The sequence below is a fragment of the Podarcis raffonei genome, chromosome 16 (assembly GCF_027172205.1).
Source record: "Podarcis raffonei isolate rPodRaf1 chromosome 16, rPodRaf1.pri, whole genome shotgun sequence".
Lineage (NCBI taxonomy): Eukaryota > Metazoa > Chordata > Lepidosauria > Squamata > Lacertidae > Podarcis > Podarcis raffonei.
Genome location: NC_070617.1, coordinates 7,996,788 through 8,017,097, shown reverse-complemented (window position 1 = coordinate 8,017,097; position 20,310 = coordinate 7,996,788). Strand labels below are relative to the sequence as shown.

Below are 20,310 nucleotides of genomic sequence, written 5' to 3'. Positions count from 1 at the left end.
TACACCTCCAGTCTGCACGGAGGGGGTCCAGATCTTACAACATGGTAATATCAAGAGGGGTTTTTCCCCCACAGTAGTGTAGCACTTCAGTCCAAGACATCTCCTAATCTCCTTTATTCCATTTCATTCTAATGGTCCATTCTTTGGATGCTTTTAAGTACTAATGTTTAATCCCCCCAGCTGTTAGCTAACCTGATGTTGTGTACTAAGCTTGGAAAGTTGAACAATAGGCAGGCAGGATCCTAGAATGCAACAACCAGATTGGCCTGCAGTAGCTGCCCAATCAGGCTCCAGGAGGGAAGCAGAATCAGCCAATCAGACGGGACTTATTGTGTAAATCATGCACCGTATTTTTTGCACCATAGGACGCACCGGCCCATAAGGCGCACCTAGTTTTTTGGGGGGGGGAAATAAAGGGGGGAAATTTTATTTTCCCCCAGGCGTGGGGCTGGGGCAGGGGAAGCCCGAGCTTCCCCCAACCCCAGCCCCCAGAACAGGCAGCTCTCCGCAAGCCGTGGGAGCCCAACGCCAGCTTGCGGAGAGCTGCGTGAAGTTTGAAGCCTGGGCGCACTGAGCTCTGCACGCCCAGGCTTCGGCATGCAGGCAACTCTCCGCAAGCCGTGGGAGCCCAGCGCCGGGCTCCCATCACTTGCGGAGAGCTGCGCGAAGCCTGGAGAGTGAGAGAGCTCTCCAGGCTTCAGCTAAAGCCTGCATTTGCCCCATAGGACGCACACAAATTGTCCCATCATTTTTGGAGGGGAAAAAGTGCGTCCTATAGGGCGAAAAATACGGTATATAAAGCCTGAGGTTTGGGGGGAAATTCATTCACTGTTTTACGAGCTGCAATAAAGAGCCTGAAATCACTACACGACCCTTGTTGGTTGACTAGGATTAAAGAATGGTACACACTTAGGACATTTACCTAGGTTAATTAACTGTTCACATGTTCATTGCTGTTGCTCAGAAGTAGGTCCATGCAGTGGATCTGGATTACATTCACACAGTCTTTACATATAAACACCGATTAAACACCTCAGCCCCCTTGCATAACCTCCTTTCTAAGATACATTGAAACTGTCTTAGAACATATTCCAGTTATAACACATGAGTTCTAAATAAATCCTAATATATACTATACCTAAACATTTAGCGCTGCAGATCGATTCCATTATGTACGTCATGGGGGAAGCGAATAGAGAAAAGATGTTCTTCTCCCTCTCGCTTAACACTAAAATGTGTGGAAATCTAGTGAAGGTGTTGGAAGATTAGACACAGATAAAAGAAAGGGCCTCATGAGAAGGTGATCTTTTTTCTGTTGCGCGTCCACCCCTGGGGCTTAGCTCTAGGATGTTTGCTGGCAGCAAGGCACAGATCCTGGGAGCATGAAAGAGCTGTGGACCCTCCTATGAGAGGCAGGCCCTGCTAGAGGAGGAACAGGGCAACAGATGCACTGGGACTGAAATGAAGAGAAGAAGAAGAGGAGGAGGAGGAGGAGGAGTTTGGATTTGATATCCCGCTTTATCACTACCCGAAGGAGTCTCAAAGTGGCTAACATTCTCCTTTCCCTTCCTCCCCCACAACAAACACTCTGTGAGGTGAGTGGGGCTGAGAGACTTCAGAGAAGTGTGACTGGCCCAAGGTCACCCAGCAGCTGCATGTGGAGGAGCGGGGAAGCGAACCCAGTTCACCAGATTACGAGTCTACCGCTCTTAACCACTACACCAAGCTGGCTTGCAACAGGAAAAGGGTCCTAGAACGCAGAACATGCTTGCTGTGGCCTGAAATGTTGCTTGCTTGCTTGCTTGCTTGCTTGCTTGCTTTCTTTCTTTCTTTCTCTCTCTCTCTCTCTCTCTCTCTCTCTCTCTCTCTCTCTCTCTTTCTTTCTTTCCTTCGTTGCTTGTACAGTGGTACCTCAGTTTACAAACTTAATCCGTTCCGGAAGTCCGTTCTTAAACCGAAACCGTTCTTAAACCGAGGCACGCTTTCCCTAATGAGGCCTCCCTCCACCAGTGCCCTTCCACCATTCGGATTCCATTCTTAGACCGAGGTAAAGTTTGCACACTACTTACAGTTTTGCGGAGTTCGTAAACCGAATCGTTTGCAAACAGGGCTGTTCTTAAACTGAGGAACCACTGTACATGCAAGTTATCAGGTCGGCTAGCCCACGGAGAGCAAGTTAAGAAGGTTGGAGAGAGAGTCTCTTCCATCCTGGCCTGTGCAGGCCACAATGTTAGGGAATGTGCTGCTTCTGAAGGAATAGGAAACTCGAGCAGTTGGTGCTGCTTTTAACAAAGCAAACCAATACACGAACTTGGATTTTCATGCGCAAGGCTCTGTTGTAATACAGTGGTACCTCGGGTTAAGTACTTAATTCATTCCGGAGGTCCGTTCTTAACCTGAAACTGTTCTTAACCTTAAGCACCACTTTAGCTAATGGGGCCTCCTGCTGCTGCCACACCGCCGGAGCACGATTTCTGTTCTCACCCTGAAGCAAAGTTCTTAACCCGAGGTACTATTTCTGGGTTAGCGGAGTCTTTAACCTGAAGCGTCTGTAACCCGAGGTACCACTGTAAATGGTGTTGTTGTTTTTTAAGTGCCTGAACTATGGAACTCACTGCCACAAGACGCAGCTGTGGATGACCTTAAAAGAGGATAAGAACATAAGAAGAGGCTGCTGGATCAGGCCAGCATTCTGTTCTCACGGGGGCCAACCAGATGCCTGTGGGAGGAGAGCGGCGAGCAGGATCCAAGCGCAAGGGCCCCCTCTCCTCCTGAGGTTTCCATAAACTGGTATTCAGAAACTTTGCTGCCTTTGACCATGGAGGTTGTGCATGCCCTTCTTCTCCTCTAACCCTAGGACATCGAACTTAAGTCTGAGCTGATCAGAGAGGAAGTCACATGACTCTGACACTCAGAGTCCAGTCTTTATTGTCACAGTCTGACAGTCCAGCTGCAACTGCCCACCACCCTCCTAGACACGGCGTCCTGAGTGCAGCCGTCAAGAGGCATTGAACAGACGGACAGGCAGTTTCCACAGACAGGTCCACGTTCCCCATCTTCTGTAGAGTTTGACTTCCAGAAGTTCTGCCATTGGGAAATGTCCTGTGCAGCCCGGCCAGTAGGGGGAGCTGGAACGATGGCAAAGTTAAGGCAGGAATGGTGCGGGGGGCTCGGGGGGGGGAGCAGCTGACATGTTCTCTCCTGCGGGCTCTCATTCTCCATCATCCGTCACGCTCCTTTTAAAAAAATAAATATTGATTTTAACATATAAACTATAAAATGTACCACAGAACTTATCACTTATACAATCTTTTTAGACTTCCATCAGCCCCTCTGATGACTCACCGTTTTAACCACTTCTTATGCATTTCTTAACTTTATATTGCCTTTACATCTCTTAACAAATCATCCTCCCCCTTCTCCATTTTTGCAATACTTCCAATAATACTCCTCACAAAACTTCTTGCAACCCTACAAATACTTTTCAAATAGTCCGTAAGTTTACTCCAGTCTTCCGTGAATTTCTGGTCCCGCCGGTTTCAAATCCTTCCTGTTAGTTTATCTAGTTCTGCCTAGTCCATTAACTTCATCCTCCATTCTTCAATCGTTGGTAATTCTTCTTGCTTCCATTTTTGGGCCAATAATATTCTTGCTGCTGTTATTGCATATAAAAAGAGCTTATATTCCTTTCTATTTATATCACTCACAACAATGCCCAATAAGAATGCTTCTGGTTTCTTTATAAATGTGTATTTCAACATTTTTTTCATCTCATTATATATCATCTCCCAGAAGCATTTCACCTTTTTACATTCCCACCACATGTGATAAAATGTTCCCTCTTTTTCTTTACATTTCCAACATTTATTGCTGACTTCATACATTTTCACTAACTTAACAGGTGTAATATACCATCTATCATCCGTCACGCTCCTGAACCTGTTGCTTCACGTGCAAAAGTTGGTTGATGATGCCACCGATCAGCCTCCAATATTCATCAAAGCTCATCTTCCCATCCTCGTCCAAATCCATGTCAGCAAACATTTCTTGGGCGGCAGTCTTGCTGTCGGTGTTCTGGATGGGAGGGACAGGGAAGGAGCAGGGAGGAGAAGGAATGGAACTAGTGAGAAAAGCAGGAATGAAAGACCTAACGCGTAAGGGTATGGAAAACCTCCCACTCCCCGCTACAAATAAAATACAATTACATTCAGACCTAGGGTTACAGACGCTTCAGGTTGTGTTTTTTCAGGTACTGGAATGGCTTACGTCCGGGTTTCGGCAGTCGCGCATGTGCAGAAGAGCTAAATTGTGCTTTGTGCATGCGCAGAAGCGCCAAATCGCAACCCGCTCGTGCGCAGACGCCCAGCTGCAGGTTGTGGCTGCTGCGGGTTGCGAACATGCATCCCGCACGGATCACGTTTGCAACCCGAGTGTCCACTGTAATCAAACATTTTCCAGCATACATTCACTGTTAAAAGTCGACTTTCCTCCCTCCCTCCCATGGTTTTCTCCTGGTTATCTTTAGCTGCTGTATATTATAATTATAACTTCTTCCAGTTGTACCTTGGAAGGTGAATGGAATCCGTTCCGGAAGTCCGTTCGACTTCCAAAACGTTTGGAAACCAAAAGCGTGGCTTCTGATTGGCTGCAGGAAGCTCCTGCAGCCAATCAGAAGCTGTGGAAGCCATGCTGGACGTTCGGCTTCTGAAAATAGTTTGCAAACTGGAACACTGACTTCCGGGTTTGCGGCGTTCGGGAGCCCAAACGTTCGGGAACTAAGCTGTTCCAAAACCAAGGTACGACTGTATTCTCAAAGTAACTTTTACTGCTGAACTTACTCCAAACCTGCTAGTGTGATAACGTGTTTACAATTTTTTTTAAACAATATACAAACATTTTCCAACCCTCCTTGAAAGCTGTTTCATATTTTTCTCTGATTTTACTAGTTAAAACTTGCTAATTCTGCATATTCCATCCATTTCAACTGCTCTTTGGTGCATCTGATGCAGTTAACCCTAAAATAAAAGATTCTGGTCTTTTGGGGGGAGAGATCTCTTAATTATTATTTTTATCTCATTGTATATCATCTCCCAATATCCCATACAAGTCCACCACATATGATAAAATGTACCTTTTGTTTCTTTACATTTCCAACATGTACCTCATTCTGACTTATACATTTTAGCCAATTTACTTGGTGTCAAGTACCATCTATAAATCATTTTCATATAATTTTCTCTCAAAGCATAACATGCTGTAAACTTCATACCTGTTTTCCACAACTTCTCCCATAGATCTAAATCTGTGTTGTGATCTACACCTCTAGCCCACGGAATCATGGCAGATTTAACCATTTCATCTTTTGTTTCCCATTCTAACAGTATCTTATACATCCTAGAAATTAGTTTTTCTCTATTTTCTACTAGTTCCCTCTCAAACTGGGAACTTTGGTCCATAAACCTGTCTTCCTTGTTGCCTTTAAACACTTCGTTCAACCCGTCACATAGTTTCTGACTTCCTCATAGTTTCTTCAGTTTTACTTCTTGGTTGGTAAAGTCCAAAACGTCCAAAATATTAAGTTTTTTTCAACAAGATTGCTTCTATAGCTGAAAGCCATAGAAGTGTTTTACTTTCCAAAAGGAAATTCTTTCTAATAACATGGTTCAAATGTTCTTATGTATTCTAGCATTGTCATACTATAGACCTGCATGCCAACCAAACTTAATACCATAGCCCTCCAAGTCCAACAACTGTTTTCCAACACAATCCATTCTTTTAACCAACATAGACAGGCTGCTTCATAATATAAATGAAAGTCTGGTCGGGAAAGCCACCTCTTCCTTTAGCATCTATCAAAATTTTATATTGTATTCTCCGTTTCTTCCCCTGCCAGACAAATCTAGGGATTTATTTTTGCTATTCTTTAAAGCAGCCCGTGTTATTAACAATTGGTGCAGTTTGAAATGAAAACAACATTTTTGGTAATCCATTCGTTTTCATGGCTGAAATTCTTCCCAACAAAGAGAGTTTTGCTCCCCACCCCTCATATTTCCAAATCTTTTAAAAAATTATCTTGGAATATATTGGGGTCCTTTGCTGTCAGCAATACTTCTAGATCTCTCTGCCTCAAACCCTGGCAAGCTGTTGCCAGTCAGTGCTGGAAATACTTAGCTAGATGAGGAAGCATGTTCTCTAGCCGCCGCCACCACCGCTGCCCTTTGCCTCACCGACAGCACGTGGCTGAGCTCCTCGTTGAGCATCTTCCCGAAATTCTCCTTGCTGATCTTGCCCTGTTTCCCAAAAAAGTATCTGAGGAAAAAGGACTTCTCGGCATATTTGTCGTAGTTCCTCACCAGCGTCAGGAGGGCCTCCTCCAGCTCAGAGAGGTTGCCCGCCATGGCCTCTCCTCCCTTGGCTCCTAGAAGAAGAGCAGAGGTGCGTCACTCACCAGCAGCATCCCTCCCCAGTTCATGCGCAGGACATGTGTGGTGTAGCCGCTGGAGGGTCGGCACAGGACCTGGGAGAGACCTGGGTTCGAATCCTCCTTGTGGCCATGAAGTTGCTTGGCTGCCCTTGGGCCAACTGCAATCTCTCCGCCTAACCTATTGTAGTCTTCGCTCCATAAGACGCACCAGACCATTAGACGCACCCACCGTATTTTTCGCTCTATAGGATGCACCAGACCATAGGACGCACCAGACCATAGGAAGGGGAGAACAGGGGGGGAATTCTCCCCCTCTCTGCTCAGCGCCCCTTTAGCAAAGCGGCAGGAGAAATGGAGCCCCTTCCATTTCGCCTCCCGCTTCGCTGCAGGGGCGCTGCGTAGAGAGGGAAAACTGTGCAGCGCCTCTCCAGCGAAGCGAAGCCTGGAGACCAAGAGGGATCAGTGTGCACCGACCCCTCTTGCTCTCCAGGCTTCAGGCGGCTATCCACAGCCTTCGGAGTGCAGCGGGAACTCCTGCTGCGCTCCGAAGGCTTGGGGATAGCGGCCTGAAGCCCCGGAGCGCAGTGGGAGTTCCCGCTGCACTCCGGGGGCTTCAGGCGGCTTCAGCGAAAGCAACGCGAAGCCAAGGAGCGCGGGGGGAGCTCCCCCTCTGCGCATCAGAGGCTTTGCGTTGCTATCGCTGAAGCCAAGGAGCCTGCATTCGCTCCATAAGACGCACACACATTTCCCCTTCATTTTTGGAGGGGGGAAAGTGCATCTTATACAGCGAAAAATACAGTAGTTTTTGGAGGAGGAAAACAAGAAAAGAAATATTCTGAATCCCAGAAGCCAGAACAGCAAGAGGGATCTGGGTTCTGGGATAGCCGCGCGAAGCCTCTTCAGGGCAGCGGGATAAAGGCTCCCCCAAGAGCCGCGCTCCCTTTAAAGAGCGTGTGGAGTGTGTGTGCGGCTCTTGAGGGCTTTTCCCCGAGGCTTTTCCCCCACACTCCATGCGGCTCTTTAAAGGGAGCGCTGAGCAGAGCCTCCCGCCTGCATTCGCTCCATAAGACGCACACACATTTCCCCTTACTTTTTAGGAGGGGAAAGGTGCGTCTTATAGAGCGAAAAATACGGTACTTCGCAGGGCTGTTGTGAGGACAAAATGGGGAAGAAGAGAAGCCTATAGTCCGTCCTGATCTCTTTGGAGAAAAGGGGAATATAAATAATAGAATCATGGAACTGTAGAGTTGGAAGGGACCCCGACGGTCATCTAGCCCAACCCCAGGCAATGCAGGAATCTCGACTAGATCATACATGACAGGTGGTCAGCCAAGCTCTGGTTAAAGACCTCCAAGGAAAGGGAGCCCACCATCTCTTATAGGAGACCATTCCTCTGTCGAAATGCTCTTATAAATAAATAAAAAATATTATTATTATTATCATGGAATGGGACATCGGGAGAATGTTAGAGGGCATGCAAAGTTGCCCTTTTGCTGTGAGATCGCCCTTACTTCTTCCCACCCACCCACTTGGACATACCTCTAAGTTTAATGCACGTGGGGTTTGACTCTCTGCAGGAAGCGAGACTTGGGAATTTTTCATGAGGATTTTTTAAAAATGCAAATTTCTGCAGAAATTTGGAGAACTGGATTTAAGTTTTGGGGGGAGAGGGAATGAGAAACTGAAGGAAGCTAAACTGCTAGACCCTTCCCTTCCTAGCTAGGACAGGGAAAATCTCTCACGTCGAGGTTCTCCTTTGTCCAGTCTTAAGTCCAGTTCTCCACATCAGTTTGCAATGTATTTCTTTAAAGGCCTTGTGAAAATTGCACCAGCGTTTCCGTGCAAATTTCTCCTGCTGGGTACAGGTTTGAGATGGAATCGTGTGCCCAATGCACACACATTTCTGCAGAGCGATGGGATATCATTTTTGCAAGTTGATGCCTTTGGCTACACCCTTCTGCACTTGTCCCTTGGCATACTGCAAAATTCGGAGATGTGAGAATTCGGAAGAACCGCTACCGAACCAGGTCACTCGCAAACCGTTGACCGACCACCCAGCGGCAGTATTCTTGCTAGGAATGTAGAACTAAGTGTGCCGTGATGGGATCCAGCTGAGAGCACTTTCGATGCTCTTAACCAAAGTGGAGAAGTGGAAAGAGCCCAGTGGTGAATCACGTGTTTTGCATGCAGAAGGGCCTAGATTCAACCCCCTGAATCTCCATGTAGGCACGAGAGTCCTGCCTGAAATTTCCAAGAGCCTCTCCCAGTCAGTGTAGACAGCGCTAATGCCCTGACTCAAGTGTTTGGCAGCTTGCTCTGTTCCTATCTTAACCAGCCCTTTCTTCACAACCATGAGGACTGGCGCCTTACTTGATCAATAGGGCAATTTTGTTTTCTTTTTGTTACATGTAAAGTCGTATCTCGAATCGCAAATGCCTTGGCTCCCAAACAAATTGGCTCACGAACGATCAAAACCCAGAAGGGAGTGTTCCGGTTTTCGAACAATTTTCGGAAGCCTAACGTCTGGCGCGGCTTCCGATTGGCTGCAGGAACTTCCGGAAGGGACTTCCGGAAGGGACTCCGTTCGACTTCCAAGCTACGACTGTATATACATACCACCTTTTCCTCCAAAGAGCTCAAAATGGTGTACCTGGTTCTCCCCTCCTCGTTTTATCTGTACAACAGCCCTGCAAGGTGGCTGTGACTAATTTGTAGATCACATCCTTCCCGTGCGGAAGGTTGGATCCCCAGAATCTCCAGGCAGGGCTGGGAGAGGGAGTGAGACTAACTTCCAGAAACCCTGGAGTGCAGCTGCCAGCCCGTGTAGGGCTCACTGAGTGGGGAATCCATCGCCTTGTGTCAACTTAACTCACCTCAGTGGGCCTAGGGAATACCAATGGGGCAATTATATAAGACTGGCGTCAGCCCAGCTCAGGTCAAGACCTAGTGGCTTGGCAAGGTAAAGGGACCCCTGACCATTAGGTCCAGTCGTGACCGACTCTGGGGTTGCGGCACTCATCTCGCTTTACTGGCCGAGGGAGCCGGCGTACAGCTTCCAGGTCATGTGGCCAGCAGGACTAAGCCGCTTCTGGCGAACCAGAGCAGCGCACGGAAACGCCGTTTACCTTCCCGCTGGAGCGGTACCTATTTATCTACTTGCACTTTGACATGCTTTCGAACTGCTAGGTTGGCAGCAGCAGGGACCGAGCAACAGGAGCTCACCCCGTCGCAGGGATTCGAACCGCCAACCTTCTGATCGGCAAGTCCTAGGCTCTGTGCTTTAACCCATCCCTGGCTTGGCAAGACCCCTCCCCAAACACCAGATCTGAGTTCTTCATTCCCGATTCCTTCCCCCTCCCTCCCGCCTCTTTTATACCAGATGTTTTCCCTTCTGTGGAGTCATTTCTTTGGCATGCCGGCGGGACAATGGCCTGCAGAGACACGTCCTTTTGCTCAGAGTTTGAAAGAAAGTTTTGCATTTCACCCTTTCTGGCCCGTCCGATAAGCAAACGGATAGCGGCATGTTGAACATTCCTTACCTTGCAGAATTGCCGAGTGTGTGGCGTTTTGGCCAAATAAATCTGGGTCTGTCTGTCTGTCTCAGTCCTGTTCCCCCAGTGCTTTGTCAGAGTGGTGGGTTCTATTAGATTAGGCACCTCCCAGCTCCAGTTTAGGTACCTACGTCACGAGGCCGGCTCCCGTTTCCTTTTAAAGAGGAACATTCCCTCCCACCCCCCCTTTCCCCAGACACTCCCTTCGGGACTTTTCCTCTGAATAGTACTGCACAGCCCACCTGGCACTGGGATCAGGAAGCAAGCCAGAGAGCAAGGCCGTTGCAAAATCAGAATATCCTGTGCTCAAAGGCAACTGCACTGGCTGCTGATTTGCTACAAGCTGGGACAAGTTCAAGCTGTTGCTGTTTGTAGTAAATAAAGCCCTTAACAACTTGGGACAAGTTCACCCGCGAGATCGCCTTGCCCCATGGCAGGTAAGTGGGGCCACATAAGACCCATTCCATCTTTGGAAGAAATCAATATTTTAGTGTGCCTATTGCCATCTCTGAATTCTATTTTTGGCACCTGCTGAAATCATGCTGATCTTTTGATGTTAAGAAAGTTGGTGCAAATTTTGATCTGGATTTAATTTGCTGAAGTTTTAAATTATTGCCGTTAATTATTATTGGTGATTTTTCTTTTGTAAATCACTTTGACTTTTTTAAAAAAAACAAACAAACAGTCAAGTGGTGAATAAACTTTTGTGAAACAAAGAAACATAGAAGAATGGGCTTTCTCATTCTTCCTGCTGGAAATACAGAGTAAGGAATCTCAGCTAAAGCATCCATGAGAGATGGCCCTCCAACCGCTTCTTTAAAAATCTCCAAGGTTTTTGGAGACTATTCCACTGTTGAACAGCTCTTACTGTCGGAAGGCGGGAAGGTAAATTATGTTTTTGTGCGCTCTGGTTTCTGTCACGGTGTTCTGCTGCACCAGAAGCGGTTTAGTCTTGCTGGCCACATGACCTGGAAAGCTGTCTGTGGACAAACGCCGGCTCCCTCGGCCTGAAAGTGAGATGAGCGCCACAACGCCATAGTTGCCTTTGACTGGACTTAACCACCCAGAGGTCCTTTACCTTACATACTGTACAGCAACACAAATATTATTTGGCTAAAATATTATTTGGCTAAATATATATATCCTCTTTTAAGTTTCATGGGGATGCAGGTGGCTCTGTGGTCTAAACCACTGAGCCTCTTGGGCTTCCTGATCAGAAGGTCAGCGGTTTGAATCCCCATAACGGGGTGAGCTCCTGTTGCTCTGTCCCAGCTCCTGCCAACTTAGCAGTTTGAAAGCACACCAGTGCAAGTAGATAAATAGGTACCATCGTGGCGGGAAGATAAATGGTGTTTCCATGCACTCTGACACTCATCACTGTCCTCCATGCACCAGTAGCGGTTTAGTCATGCTGGCCACGTGACCTGGAAAGCTGTCTGTGGACAAACGCCTGTTCCCTCAGCCTTAAAAGTGAGATGAGCGCCACAACCCCATAGTCACCTTTGACTGGACTTAACCATCCAGGGGTCTTTTACTGTTTGCAGCCCCTATTACCATTTATTACCATTCTGATCGGCAAGGCCTAGGCTCTGTGGTTTAGACTACAGCGCCACTTGCGTCCCTAGCATTTTGTTATAGGGTCCTCTAAAGGAAGCCTTTCCCCACCTACCTGATAAGCAAATGGGCTGCCACCTCCGGGATGTTTCCTTACCTTGCAGAACGGTGGTTTGTGCGGTGTGCGTTACGTCGGCCAAAGACTCCTGCACCCGTCTCTCTGTCTGTCTCGTCAGCGTTTGCTAGAGGAAGGCTAGAGGAGATTGGGCGCCTCAAACCTCTCACCCGGCACCTGTGCCACGAGGCTGGCTCCAACTTCCTTTGAAAGAGAAAAATTCCCTCCCTGCTCTTTGTTCCAGGGGCATTCCTCCAGGTTAATCTCTGCAACTCACTTGACACTGGAATCAGGGAGCAATGAAGAAAGCCATAAAGTTGCAAAATCAGAGAATCTTGTAATTCTCGCAGGAGAGACGGAGTATCGCTCCGTGACATAGTGCAAGGTGAAAAGTATGGCTGCATACCCTCCAACCTTTCTCCGATAAAAATAGCTAAAATGTATAAGACAAAAACAAATCTGTGCTGGAGGTGTGGTGAAACAGAGGGGACACTTATACATGTTTGGTGGACCTGTGAAAAAATCAAAAGCTTCTGGAATATAGTATATGATGAGCTTAAAAAAATGTTTAACTTTATGAAAAATACAGAAGCTTTTCTACTAGGGATAACAGACACAGGAATAGCAAGAGAAGATCAGAAAATATTCCTCTATGCCACAGGAGCGGCAAGGATCCTAATTGCTAAAAACTGGAAAAAAGAAATCTGTGCCAACAAAAAGGGAATGGCAAGACAAACCATTATAGAGTATATTGAACTGGCTAGATTAACAGAGGCAATTAGAGATCACACTAGACAAGAGTTTCAAAAAGCATGGGGAAAATGCAGAAAATACGTCACAAAACAGTGCCCTAAAATACATACCTGGACTTGTTTCGATTAATGTCTGCAGGAGACTTTGTGGATATTTAAGTTATAATTAGAAAAATCTTAATAATTATTCATAAAGGAAACAGCTTATAAGAAGTAAATAAGGAGGCCAGATACAGGATAAAGGAAGTCTTTTATTTGGTTGTTTGTATTGTTGTATGTTATGTTTATTGTGTTTCTGTATTGGGGGGTTGGGGGGTTATGTTATGTTGTAAATAAAATTTCCAATTAAAATTAATAATGAAAATAGGGGCATCCCATTCCATAAAGGTAACTTTACTAATTATACCCCACCCATCTGACTGGATTCCCCCAGCCACTCTGGGCGGCTTCCGACATAAATAAAAACATAAAAAAGTCAAACTTTTAAAAACTTCCCTATACAGGGTTGCCTTCCGATGTCTTCTACAGGTTGTATAGTTACTTATCTCCTTGGCTTCGGGGTCAGGTAACTCCATACCCTCCAACAATTCTCCAATGAAAATAGGGATGTCCTAAGGAAAAGCGGGCCTTTCTGGGATCAAATGAGAAAACAGGACAGCTTCTCTAAATCAGGGATGTCCCTGGAAAATTGGGACACTTGGAGGGTCTCTGGATAGAAAGAGCAGTCAGGGTGTATGTGATTCATTTTTTTTAAAGAATATTTTGTTGTTGTTGTTTAATCGTTTAGTCGTGTCTGACTCTTCGTGACCCCATGGACCAGAGCACGCCAGGCACTCCTGTCTTCCACTGCCTCCCGCAGTTTGGGAGACTCATGTTGGTAGCTTCGAGAACACTGTCCAACCATCTCGTCCTCTGTCGTCCCCTTCTCCTTGTGCCCTCCATCTTTCCCAATATCAGGGACTTTTCCAGGGAGTCTTCTCTTCTCATGAGGTGGCCAAAGTACTGGAGCCTCAGCTTCACGATCTGTCCTTCCAGTGAGCACTCAGGGCTGATTTCCTTCAGAATGGATAGGTTTGATCTTCTTGCAGTCCATGGGACTCTCAAGAGTCTCCTCCAGCACCATAATTCAAAAGCATCAATTCTTCAGCGATCAGCCTTCTTGATGGTCTAGCTCTCACTTCCATACATCACTACTGGGAAAACCGTAGCTTTAACTATACGGACCTTTGTTGGCAAGGTGATGTCTCTGCTTTTTTTACACCCATATTTTACACCCCCCCAAAAAAACCCCAAACAACTTAGCCTTCAGTCAGTGGTTTGGGGAGCTTTTGTCCTTGATAGGTTTCCGGGATCTTGAAATATTTCCTTTCTGGTTCTCCAGAATAGGGACAGGGTAGCTGCAGAACTTCAGCCATGGTTGGCGTCCAAATCACTTCAGTCCCAGGCAGCTAGCCTAGCCAATGTTCGGAGGATTGAAACTATTTACTGACTTTCTTTCAAAAAATAAATAAATTGTACACCACTTGATTGCAAAAAGGAAGAAAGGAACGCCTTTCCCTCAAAGCAGTTTACGAAAAAGCTGAAACTATAAAGTTATGGATAAGAAGAATGAACGGCGAGAATTTTTTTAAAAAATAATTTTTATTGATTTTCTTTCTTGCAACAAATATCCATCATCATTACTAAACATTCCTTTTCCAATTTCCCCCCTCCCTGTTGACTTCCCTCAACTTCCATTTCTGGTTTATTTATTGATGTATGTATCATTTATACATCAAATGATACAACCTACTATTTGTATATAATACTACATTTTCCCATTGTTCTATTTATTGTTCTCTGCAAATAAAGTTGTAAATGTTTATTTAAATCCTGCCAGGGAGTCCATGTTTTTTAGCTGTTTCTGCAAATATGTTGTAAAGGGTTCCCATTCTTTTTCAAAGTCACTATTGTCCTTTTCACGCAACTTGTCCGTTAATTTTGTGAATTCTGCATAGTTCATCAACTTTTCTTGCCGTTGCTCTTTGGATGATACTTCTCCAGTCTTCCAGTTTTGTGCTATTAACATTCTTGCTGCTGTTGTGGCATACATAAATAACGTCTGTTTTTCCTTCGGCAGCTCTTGTCCCAAAATACCTGACGAAAAAGCTTCTGGTTTTTTAACTAACGGCGAGAATTTAAGATTTTTGAAACGTGGCGATGACCAGCCTTTGCACGCATGAGATCCTGTGCTCTTGTTGCTGGGCTCCCCTCTCCCTTGCTTGGTTGGGTCCCTAAACTGGCACACAAATAAATGGTGTGGGTGTGTGTGGCTAGGCTGGCAGCATGGATGTTGGGTTTTATGGGTGCTGGCAAGCAAAAAGGCAGTTGGCTCAGAACCTTTGAACACACAAAACACCCTTCGCTCTCTGCCTGATTCAAGCTGCCCTCATCGGTATGAGAACCATCGCATTGCTCCCTCGCTGGCATTCAAAGCTTGCAAGTGACCATCTTTCGGGTAAGTGGCAATCCTTTCGGAGGGAAGGGGGCAAGATTTCAGCTTGTGACAAAGGCTGATCTCCCCCGCTTTGCTATAGGGAGTGTGTATGTGTGTGTGAAGGGACGCGGGTGGCGCTGTGGGTTAAACCACAGAGCCTAGGACTTGCCGATCAGAAGGTCGGCGGTTTGAATCCCCGCAACAAAGTGAGCTCCCATTGCTCAGTCCCTGCTCCTGCCAACCTAGCAGTTTGAAAGCACGCCAGTTCAAGTAGATAAATAGGTACCACACTGGCGGGAAGGTAAAAGGCATTTCTGTGCGCTGCTCTGGTTCACCAGAAGCGGCTTAGTCATACTGGCCACATGACCCGGAAGCTGTACGCTGGCTCCCTCGGCCAATACAGTGAGATGAGCGCCACAACCCCAGAGTCGGTCACAACTGGACCTAAAGTTCAGGGTTCCCTTTATCTTTATGTGTGTGGGGGTATGTGTTAAATTCTTCTGAAAAGCTGTCGAAAGCTGTGATTCCTGCGTTCGCAGATGGTTGGGCTGGATTAACCTTTCCAACTCGGCAATCCTGTGATCCCAGGAAAGCAGCCAGTAACTCGCTGCCCCTGCATTTTCTCCATGCATTTTCCCCTCTTCTTCTCTTCCCTCGCATTCCCTCACTCTGTTCTCAGAGCCTGTCTTACACAACAGGGTCACCCACACATAATCCCCATCCCTTGACCAATAGCCTCATCGAGGGAGGGAGGAAGAAGCCCAACAGTGCTCAGTCACAAGATGGCCAGCGAGGGTGTGTCAGAGATGAAGATGGCCATTGATAAAATCGTCAGCATCTTATTGGTCCATACGGTCACCGAGGGCAAGAAGGAGACACTGACGGCCGGCCAGTTCAAGGTGCTTGTGAACAAGCAGCTCCCTAACTTCATGAAGGTAGGGTGGGGTCAAAGGGCAGAGGGCAGGAGGGCAAAGGGAGGCTATTTTTTAGGTCAAAAGCAGTGCAAGCAAAAGTATTTTGCTGTTTAAGATCAAGGAAAAGATGGGGACCATTGACTTCTCATTTCAGAAGCTTTGTAGACCAGGGAACCTTTTTTCTGAATTAGGGCCACATTTCCTTCCAGTCAACTTTTGGGGGGCTGTATCACTAGTCACAAAATTAAAAGACGCCTGCTTCTTGGGAGAAAAGCAATGACAAACCTAGACAGCATCCTAAAAAGCAGAGACATCACCTTGCCAACAAAGGTCGGTATAGTTAAAGCTATGGTTTTCCCAGTAGTGATGTATGGAAGTGAGAGCTGGACCATAAAGAAGGCTGGTCGCCGAAGAATTGATGCTTTTGAATTCTGGTGCTGGAGGAGACTCTTGAGAGTCCCATGGACTGCAAGAAGATCAAACCTCTCCATTCTGAAGGAAATCAGCCCTGAGTGCTCACTGGAAGGACAGATCCTGAAGCTGAGGCTCCAGTACTTTGGCCACCTCATGAGAAGAGAAGACTCCCTGGAAAAGACCCTGATGTTGGGAAAGATGGAGGGCACAAGGAGAAGGGGACGACAGAGGATGAGATGGTTGGACAGTGTTCTCGAAGCTACCAGCATGAGTTTGACCAAACTGCGGGAGGCAGTGGAAGACAGGAGTGCCTGGCGTGCTCTGGTCCAGGGGGTCACGAAGAGTCGGACACAACTAAATGACTGAACAACAACAACAAAATCACTGTGGTGGGGGGGGGGCAGAGGCAACAGTGGGCGGAGAATAGGATGCTCAGATGCTGAGCTCTAGGAAGAGAAGAGAGAGGGTAAATAATTCCCTCTCCTTTTTCTCCATGTCTTGCATGGCTCCTGCGACAAAATGGCGGCGGTGGGAACTGCTCCTGTTTGCTGCTCCTGCCAGCCAGCCAGCCAGCCACACCCTTCTGAAAGATATTCCATTCCATTTCCACAACTTTCCCTCCTATACGGTCAGCCAGCATTCCATCGCCACGGAGCATGCTCAGTTCTCATGGGGCGTTTTCAGGGCTTCTTGTTGTTGTTCTGCAAACCTTGGGGTATCCCTGAGTCTGCCAATACCTCAATCTCTTGCCATTTTTGTCGCACACGCCTCACGAACGTGGAAAGTGGGAGGAATAATTGTGCAAGCAGTTTCATAGGGTGGTAGCCGATGCTCATCCTAACTCAGAGGAGACCCACTGAAGATTAACTTAAGCTCATTCATTTCAGTGGGTCTACTCTGAGAAGCAGGCAGAGGGCCTTTTAGAGGACATCTGAAAGCAGCCCTGTATCGGGATGTTTTTAATGTTCAATGTTTTATTATGTTTTGATATGTGTTGGAAGCTGGGGCAACCCAGCCAGATGGACAGGGAATACGTAAATAATAAAATTCTTATTCTTACTCAGCTGAATCCATCCCAGAGAGGCAATCTCTCACTGACTGTTTCTGAGCTTTCCGTTCCTCTTGCCTCTTCTGTAGGATGCTGGTGATCTCGATGAGAAGATGAGAAGCTTGGGGACCGACAGTGACGGGGAGCTGGAATTTACGTCGTACTGGAAACTGATGACGGAGATATCCAAGAAGCTCAAGGAGGGGAAAATGGGGAATATAAAGTGAATTTTGGGGTATACGTGCATGTTTCTGGGTGTGGGTGAGAGAGAGGTGAGTGGGTGGGACCAGGAAATATTGATCCTAGGACTTGCAGGAGGATGAAAATACATATCAATCAATCTCTTGGCCAGTTGCAACAATTCGAATAAAAGCCTTTGCTCTGAGAAGCCGCTGCCTGTTGCTTGCTTGGTGGCACGAAAGCTCATACCAGTAACAAACTTAGTTGGTCTCTAAGGTGCTACTGGAAGGAATTTTTTTATTTTGTCTTGACTATGGCTGACCAACATGGCTACCTACCTATTCATTAGAGAGGCCACTATACTCCCTGCTGCCCTCTGGTGCTCAGGGCGCAGAACTGCACAAACCTCCACCTTGGTTCAATGTGAATTTCAAAGTGTGAATCAGGTTCAACCGCAAACTGAATGGAATTTCTTCCCACATCCTTATAAGTTAATTGGCTATAAACCACCAACACCCTGGTATCTGCCCATGTCCTTTTGGGAAGAAAAGAAAATTGTGTGCTCCAGAGATAAGGTGGGAGGGAGAGGCTGATCTGACCTTCTTCTTTCTTATAAGGGGCGAGGTGAGAGGGCAGGGGCCCAATTTAAAGGGAGTGTGTTCCTCCACATGAGGAGTGTGTTTGCAGGGCCCAAGGCATGGACTCCTTGATACCCCCTTCAGGAAAACAGACCGGCATGAATACACAGACAAAACCTCTAGGCCAATCTGGTTTTCAAGTTTCTCTGGATTTCCCCTACAGTTTACAAATCAACAGAGAGTGTAGTGGTCATGTAGGGTTGCTATAGGGGTGCAGGTGGCGCTGTGGGCTAAACCACAGAGCCTCTCGGGCTTGCCGATCAGAAGGTCGGCGGTTCGAATCCCCGTGACAGGGTGAGCTCCCGTTGCTTGGTCCCTGCTCCTGCCAACCTAGCAGTTCAAAAGCACGTCAAAGTGCAAGTAGATAAATAGGTACCACTCCAGTGGGAAGGTAAACGGCGTTTCCGTGCACTGCTCTGGTTCACCAGAAGCGGCTTAGTCATGCTGGCCACAGGACCCGGAAGCTGTATGCCGGCTCCCTTGGCCAATAAAGCGAGATGAGCGCCACAACCCCAGAGTCAGTCACGACTGGACCTAATGGTCAGGGGTCCCTTTACCTTTACCTTTTAGGGTTGCTATGAGGAATTATGAAAAATGAAGCAAGCCATTGTGTCAGCGGTGAAAGCATCGCTTTGACTGGGCTTGGGTCATTGACATGATTTCTGATCGATCCCACAAGCCTCTGCATCTCTGCCCCATTTTCTCTATGCCTGACAGTCACGTGCAGAGCATTCTAACACAGACCAGTTGCTTACCAGGCATCCTGGGCCATAAAGATAAGGAGGTAATAATAATAATAAATTATTATTTATACCCCGCCCATCTGGCTGGGCTTCCCCAGCCACTCTGGGCGGCTTCCAAAAAAATATTAAAATACTGTAATACATCAAACATTAAAAGCTTCCCTAAACAGGGCTGCCTTCAGATGTCTTCTAAAAGTCTGGTAGTTGTTCTCTTTGACATCTGGTGGGAGGGCGTTCCACAGGGCGGGTGCCACTACCGAGAAGGCCCTCTGCCTGGTTCCCTGTAACTTGGCTTCTCGCAGTGAGGGAACTGCCAGAAGGCCCTTGGTGCTGGACCTCAGTGTCCGGGTAGAACGATGGCGGTGGAGACGCTCCTTCAGATATACTGGACCGAGGCTGTTTAGGGCTTTAAAGGGCAGCACCAACACTTTGAATTGTGCTTGGAAACGTACTAGGAGCCAATGTAGGTCTTTCAAGACTGGTGTTATATGGTCTCGGCAGCCGCTCCCAGTCACCAGTCTAGCTGCCGCGTTCTGGATTAGTTGTAGTTTCTGGGTCACCTTCAAAGGTAGCCCCATGTAGAGCGCATTGCAGTAGTCCAAGCGGGAGATAACCAGAGCATGCACCACTCTGGCGAGGCAGTCCATGGGCAGATAGGGTCTCAGCTTACGTACCAGATGGAGCTGGTAGACAGCTGCCCTGGACACAGAATTGACCTGCGCCTCCATGGACAGCTGTGAGTCCAAAATGACTCCCAGGCTGTGCACCTGGTCCTTCAGGGGCACAGTTACCCCATTCAGGACCAGGGAATCCTCCACACCTGCCCGCCTCCTGTCCCCCAAAAACAGTACTTCTGTCTTGTCAGGATTCAACCTCAACCTGTTAGCTTTAATGTAGCTTTTGTTAATCTTTAGGTAGATCTTTGGGCCAGGAACAGAGTTCACATGGAGGTGGTAAAATGCCTGTCTTTCCTTTCCTATGGGTTTATTACCTTCGGGGTTTGCTAAATGCATTCCTCCTTGGTTCCTGTTTATTTAGCCTAAACCTGTATGCATGCTCAAATAGTAAATAGTTCTTTGTAGTTAAGAGGCTTCCTCTGATCTGACTTTGTCCCCACGTGAAATGCTCAGAGGAAATCTGATTGGTTCTTACAAACGCTGTGTTAAAGTTCTTTTGTTAATAAAAACGACCTGGGCCAGGGAGTGAGATCTGCACTTTCTCCCAGGGTCTTGCTGGTCAAGCCTCGTGTCTATTGTATTAATCAGGGCCCAGTCCTTCCTTTGCCTTCAGAACGCAACAAGAGAGATAGGTTCGTAGAGATTTCTCCCCCGGCATCTGCTTTCATACTGCTAGGACTTGGGGTCACTTGATGAAGATGCTCTGACTTCTGTCAAGTCAGACAGAAGAAAATGCTTCACCCAACCCATGGTTAGTCTGTGGGACTCATTGGCACAAGATGTGCTGGTCACCCGGACTTCCGGTTCGCTGCGGAGGCTAATGG

General features: G+C 47.1%; 2 protein-coding genes across 4 annotated transcripts; one reads left to right on the top strand and one right to left on the bottom strand.

Annotated features, from left to right (window-relative positions):
• Positions 1-3,172: 3,172 nt before the first annotated feature.
• LOC128403717 (protein S100-A16-like) lies at positions 3,173-11,791 on the bottom strand. Of its 3 annotated transcripts, none has more exons than XM_053368749.1 (4): positions 9,964-10,128; positions 6,228-6,418; positions 3,936-4,074; positions 3,173-3,238 (listed from the first exon to the last, which is right to left on the bottom strand). In XM_053368749.1, exons 2-4 carry the CDS (start codon positions 6,396-6,398, stop codon positions 3,222-3,224), a joined length of 327 nt encoding a protein of 108 aa, XP_053224724.1. In that variant the 5' UTR covers positions 6,399-6,418; positions 9,964-10,128; the 3' UTR covers positions 3,173-3,221. The 3 variants fall into 3 exon arrangements, with proteins under 3 accessions (XP_053224724.1, XP_053224725.1, XP_053224723.1); XM_053368750.1 differs by lacking the exon at positions 9,964-10,128 and adding an exon at positions 11,687-11,791 and having other exon boundaries at positions 3,219-3,236; positions 3,913-4,074; XM_053368748.1 differs by having other exon boundaries at positions 3,220-3,236; positions 3,913-4,074; positions 9,964-10,126.
• A 2,988-nt stretch (positions 11,792-14,779) lies between these two features.
• LOC128403724 (protein S100-A13-like) lies at positions 14,780-17,636 on the top strand. Its single transcript, XM_053368760.1, has 3 exons — positions 14,780-14,893; positions 15,552-15,807; positions 17,338-17,636. Exons 2-3 carry the CDS (start codon positions 15,655-15,657, stop codon positions 17,473-17,475), a joined length of 291 nt encoding a protein of 96 aa, XP_053224735.1. The 5' UTR covers positions 14,780-14,893; positions 15,552-15,654; the 3' UTR covers positions 17,476-17,636.
• Positions 17,637-20,310: the final 2,674 nt, after the last annotated feature.